Source organism: Rhynchophorus ferrugineus, unplaced genomic scaffold (genome assembly GCF_030347505.1).
Source record: "Rhynchophorus ferrugineus isolate W39M unplaced genomic scaffold, kcgeb_rfMv2 rfM9, whole genome shotgun sequence".
In the NCBI taxonomy this organism is placed as follows: Eukaryota; Metazoa; Arthropoda; class Insecta; order Coleoptera; family Curculionidae; genus Rhynchophorus; species Rhynchophorus ferrugineus.
The window spans coordinates 11,472,060-11,478,060 of NW_027472588.1; the positions used below are offsets into that span (position 1 = coordinate 11,472,060).

Sequence of the window (6,001 nt, forward strand, 5' to 3'; positions counted from 1 at the left end):
GCAGTCGTAAATAAAAACATTCATCATTGCTTGGATGTACTGAATAAATCCGGCCAATCGCATCGGTGGAATATACATCTGTATATCCTGGAACTGGTTTTCCTTGTTTCCGTCGTATAAATCTCCTTGAGGATTGATTCCAGGTATAATATTTTGGCATTTCAGAATATAGCAATGTTTGTGCGAAATCATCGTTTTGGCATGTCTCAAAAAAACTGGTTAATGTAGTAGATGGTGGCTGAGCAGCTCTTTGTACTGCGTTCTGTGCTGTAAAATACTCTCTTTGTCCATTTTCTAAATGCACAGCTAAGTGAACAACAGAAGGGTGTCTCTCATGAATAGGAAAAGAAAATATTCGCCAAACTGCTTCATTACTACTGACATAGCGGCCCATTTGGTATTGGGTAACTTCATCATTAGAATTCCCTGCACCAATTCCAATCACAGCCATATCACTCCCTTTGGTTACATATTTGCAAATGTATTTAATCGATTTCACTGAATGGCAAGATTCAACGTTGATGTGTGCTTTGAATGTCTTTGATAAAATGGGTGAATATGGAACAATCCAACGATTATATATTTCAATATCTTGTTAATTTAATTTGACAATTGTTGATTTTCCATTGTCTGCTGTCGATCTGCGACGATACAATGGATAACCGTCATTACCAGTAATTGTTTCCGATATTAATGTCCGTGGATATCGTTTTGAACATTTACCATCCATCATACACGGTGAATTTTGATTAAGAGTTCCACAGGGACCATGTATCATGTTTTTGATAACTACCTCATGCAATCCAGGATCTACTTGTACATTAGGGATTTCAGCTGATATCACTGCATCAACTTCATTTGGCCTTATCTTTTCAACCAACCAAATCAAAATGTGTGCATGTGGCAATCCTCGTTTCTGCCACTCCACAGAATACATCCAGCAGCGTGTCTCACCAAACACATTATGTTTTACGATGAAATTCATTAAAGATTTCAACTTTTGTCTAAAGACTCTGGCTGTAATATCATGACGATCAATGGATGATTTCCCAGGTAATAACTCCTGCTTAATTTCTATCCATTGCGGATTGCATGTAAATGTGATGAACAAATCTGCTGTACCATAATGACGAACATACGACATGGCATCTTGAGCATATTCGTGCATATGCCGAGGGCTTCCGATGTATGTTGCTGGAAGAATAGTCATCCGACCGACATTCTGTGCATTTCCATCAGTATTAATCGCATCTCGAAGGTGAATATACTCTTCAGATCGGAGTTTGGTTTGATTCAACCTGATGAATGTTAATCTCTCCGTTTCAATTTTAACATACATGCCAACAACATATTTGTGATATAATCGCCGACATTTCAATATGTGATTATCTGCATTTTCCCGAATCATTAGGCGGTATGAATAATAGTTCATTGAACTGACTTTTTTGTTGGTTTCAGAACCTGTAAACAGATTTTGTTTTAATAACATTCAAATATAAAATTAAAATACATAATATAGTGACTGAGATATTATCGCCATAGCTAAACTAATATTTTAGTTACCTGTAATGGGATTTATCATTTTTATTGATAAATCGTAGCCATCTTCACCTTGCCAAAATATAATGGGATATTGCAGTGCATCATATGAGCGGTGTGTTTCCTTTATAGGTTGTAATTGAAAATTCCGACGATGTAAAACAATATCACGGGATTCCAAGTTTTCTCCAACTACAACGATAGCAACTTCATCAATAGTTGGTGCATTAAAACGTCTTGTATGTTGACCTGCAGGTGTTTTATCAGCTCTGATTACAATTTTGTGATTATCGGATGGCATCAGATCCAGGGCAGTTTTAAACAATATAATCAATTGATTGTGTTGATGAAATAAAGTTTGTAATTGTTCTACAATAGACCTTTTTACTAAATTGTTATGTGCACAACGCAGATCAATTTCTTGTGGTGAATTGCCCATAAAATAAATTTGCAGGAATTTGTTGTCGCTATCTGACACTGGTAACAGTGAACCTGCTCTGTGATATATTTGCCCTTGTATCTGTAAATAAAAAAAATATTATGGTGTGGTATAAATTAATGGATTGTCAATGATCAAACTTAAATAATATTTGATCTTAAAAAGTATATATTTAGTTTTAACTAATATCTATCAAATATAAAATATAATAAAAGTGTCACTGAAACTGAATCACCATATAATATGATGACTAAGTGATATATTTCGTAATTATTAAGAAATTGAAGATTAGTAACACATCTTAACTTTGGTGACAGAAAATTTTGTTCGCTAAAATAATTATGAGTAACTGCTATAATACATACCTTGAAAGTTGGCATAAAATTTTCCCGAACTGCATTTGTTGCCCCAAATGAAGTCATTTGAAAGCAATTGTTATATTGTTGAATATGTGTCAAAAAGTGTATAGAATCTGTTCCTATTCCTGAAACCAATGAGTACAATGGTTCTGGTGGTGGATCCAATTGTATCAATTTCACTTTACCATTTGCGCAACACAATCCATTGGCTTCGTTTTCGTATTTTAATGCCTTACAGTGTGAGCAAACCAAGTTCATAGAACCAATAACAACACATTGGTAGTTACTGTAGTCAATTGACACATCGTAACTGAAAGCAGCTGGATTCAAACTTGCGCGATTATTAGTTGAATGTCGCGCTCGCGCTTCACGCGTTTGTGATATCCGAATTCTTTCACGTTCATTTCCGTCGTCACGTTCTTGTGCAGTACGATTAGATCGGTAATTAGCTTGGTTTATAGCATTTCTGGTTCTTCTACCTAAATTGCTTCGTCTTATAGGAGGCATATCAAATATAAATTATTTTTTCACTAATCATGAACTAAACAAACACTAACTAACTAAACACTCTGCACAAAACACGATATACGAATTTGTTTCGTGTATCACTTGACAATTCATCTGTCATCTGTCAAAAGTCATCTGTAACAGACAACTTTTTTTTTTTAAATTTGATATGACTTGAACTCAAATCCTTTTAATCCGTACGAATTGTTTTATTTATTTAAAATTTTTTATTTGTTTAAAATTTAATTCAAATTTTAAATAAATAAAACAATTCGTACGGCTTAAAAGGATTTGAGTTCAAGTCATATCAAATTTAAAAAAAAAAGTTGTCTGTTACAGATGACTTTTGACAGATGACAGATGAATTGTCAACTGATACACGAAACAAATTCAAACAAAAAGGGCTATTTTTAGGGTTTTTCCAGCAATAATTCTAATTTTTCTCGCCGTAAAAACCATCCCTGAACTTCAACGAACATTTTAAAAAAAGATTTGGCCAAATTGGTCCAGGCGTTGTTGAGTTATGCGCTTAGGAACATATTTTGCGATTCATTTTTATATATAAGATTGCAGGAGTCATATCTTTTCTGAATAAAATTTAGAGTATCGCACGAAATGACGTTCTCGATATTTAAAACTATTTCGGCTGGAATTCCACAAGTTCTTAGGACCTTTTCTATATCTGCTCTACACTGCTGACACTCCGACAATGAAAGAAGCACTAGTTGGAACCTTTGCTGACGAAACAATTATTATGGCAAAATATTATATGGACGAAAGTTTGGAAAATTCAACTTAATTGCTCCAAATTTGCCCACGTTAATTTTACATTGCGGCAAAATAATAAAAACCTAATTATATCACTCAATGGATGCCCGATTCCTCAAGCAGAATCAGCTAAATACCTTGGAATCCATCTTGGCGGTAGATTAAATTGGAAACATCACGTTAGACATAAACAAAATACATTAGAACCAAACTAAAGCAACCATACTGGTTAGTCGGAAGATACTCTCAACTTGATCTAAAATCAAAGAGATTGACCTATAATATAATTATAAAGCCAATTTGGACCTATGCGGTGTAATTATGGGGTTGCACTAAAAATTCAAATCAACTAATCATACAACGCTGTCAAAGCAAGGTTTACAACGAAGAACGAAGAACTGCATGATGACCTGAAAATCAAATGGATTTGCGAAGTTATCCGAGATTTCGCGTTGAAACACGAAAGAAGATTATTAAATCATATTAACGTGGAACGCAATACAACTTGGACAGCGCGCTGAATGTCAGGAGATTGAAATGAACAAAACCATATGAACTTATATAAAGTGTATACCTTTAGTGTAAACTATAGCTATAAGTTATTATAATTTTATAATTGAGGAATACATATTGACGTATTTTCTCGCACTCGTCTTACTTGTGGATTAATCCAAGTACATAGGAAAAGTAGTAATAAATTAATTGTATATTAAAATTATTCTAAGCTTATCTAATAAAGATGTATAAAAAATATCCATTACTCATTTGTGTCGATTTAAGATCGAGTTCTGAATAAAATAGCATAATTACTCTAACATAGTATTTATTTAAATACCAATAATCCTTTCTGGGTTTAGACAGACCTCAAAAGAACAAACATAAAAGGCTATTGTGTTGTTTTAAGTCGCTTTCCAACGAAAATTAATACGGGACATTAGAAGCTAAGAACTGGGGACTGTTATTCGAAAATCCGATTGTTCGACGCAGACATCTATCAGTTTAACATATTAAGTGTTCGGAATGTGTTAGGTTAACGTGACACGCCTCCCTCTTTCGATTGTGCGAGCCGTCTGTCTTGTCTTCATTGTCGCCTGTCGGCGACTCAGCCGATTTGTTTATTTGATGAAATTCTGATGAACTCAGCGATTTTTCTGAATGTATCTGTGTTAGCGGTTGACAGACATGATCTTTTGTTGTTTGAAATGCTTTTAAATGGAATGGAATAAAAGTGTATTGATATGTGTTGATGAAAATGAGGTATAGGATACCAATATATTCAACTAAAATATGTAGGGCTATATTTATCAGGTGTATTAGCAAAAGCTTTATTTGCATCTGGTGGATTCACCTATGTGTGATCTATTAATGTAAGCCCAAGTGATAATCCCATCGATCAAATATAAGTAGAGACGTTTCTGGAAATACCAGGATATTTAATACATTTTTATAGCATCACCTATTTTTTACAACACTATAACTAATAAATCAATCCCATTATATGACATATTATAATAAGTTGAGGCATTAGAAAGAATTGAGAAACATCCATTAATAAAGCCTCAACAATCTTGACTCTTAATAAAAAATTACGATGAAATATTTCTATTTACCATTTCCTTTTATACAACACGTTTTACTGCATCATAAATATATTTGTAACAACTTTAAATATAGTATTTTCCAATTAACATAACGTTTTTGAGTTATGACTGTTAATCTCTCTATAGATCATTTGCAATATTCTCAATTTAGCAATGCAGATTCCAAGTCGACACCTACTCCCCAACAGTCTCAACATGTATATCTTTCTTATTAGGTATTCAAATTTAACAGCTCAGTTAGTTGCCATATATTACCTTCAACAGAATTTTACAATTTAAGACAATTTTTTCTCTCGAATATTTATGGTGTACGTGGGCTTCGTGAGCTATGGAAATGCGTAATACAAATAAGGATGTTAGAATACATAAACAAATCGCTTGTTGAATTAAATAAACTAGGATTTAATGGTAAAGTAGGCGTTCAGGGAAGAATCTCACAGCAAACAGTCTTAAGAGATTGATATTCAATTATATGTTATATATACGAGTATAACATATATTGATATATTGAAATATATTTCAGTATTTTCAGAGCAATAAGTAAACAAGAATTCGTGCATTGATTTTGATTTAAAATGCTATTGAGAGCAGTGATGCTCTTATCATACTAATATGTTGTATTTATAACCGACGTGTGATGATGTTGGGCTCTCATAATGACTATAATTGATATTTGTACCGTGAAATGTAAAGTCTATAAATTAGTTTTAGAAAATATTAACATAAGATCGCATACTCCTTCAAGTGGTAAATCTATGAACACCTATATTAATCTCCTCAGTCCTATT

General features: G+C 33.1%; 1 protein-coding gene across 2 annotated transcripts; it reads right to left on the minus strand.

Moving 5' to 3' along the window:
* Positions 1 to 587: 587 nt before the first annotated feature.
* On the minus strand, positions 588 to 2,920 carry LOC143202213 (uncharacterized). Of its 2 annotated transcripts, XM_076413541.1 has the most exons (4): positions 2,523 to 2,920; positions 2,344 to 2,462; positions 1,564 to 2,059; positions 588 to 1,461 (listed from the first exon to the last, which is right to left on the minus strand). In XM_076413541.1, the coding sequence occupies exons 1-4, from the start codon at positions 2,842 to 2,844 to the stop codon at positions 596 to 598; spliced, it is 1,803 nt and encodes a 600-aa protein (XP_076269656.1). In that variant the 5' UTR covers positions 2,845 to 2,920; the 3' UTR covers positions 588 to 595. The 2 variants fall into 2 exon arrangements, with proteins under 2 accessions (XP_076269656.1, XP_076269655.1); XM_076413540.1 differs by having other exon boundaries at positions 2,344 to 2,920.
* Positions 2,921 to 6,001: the final 3,081 nt, after the last annotated feature.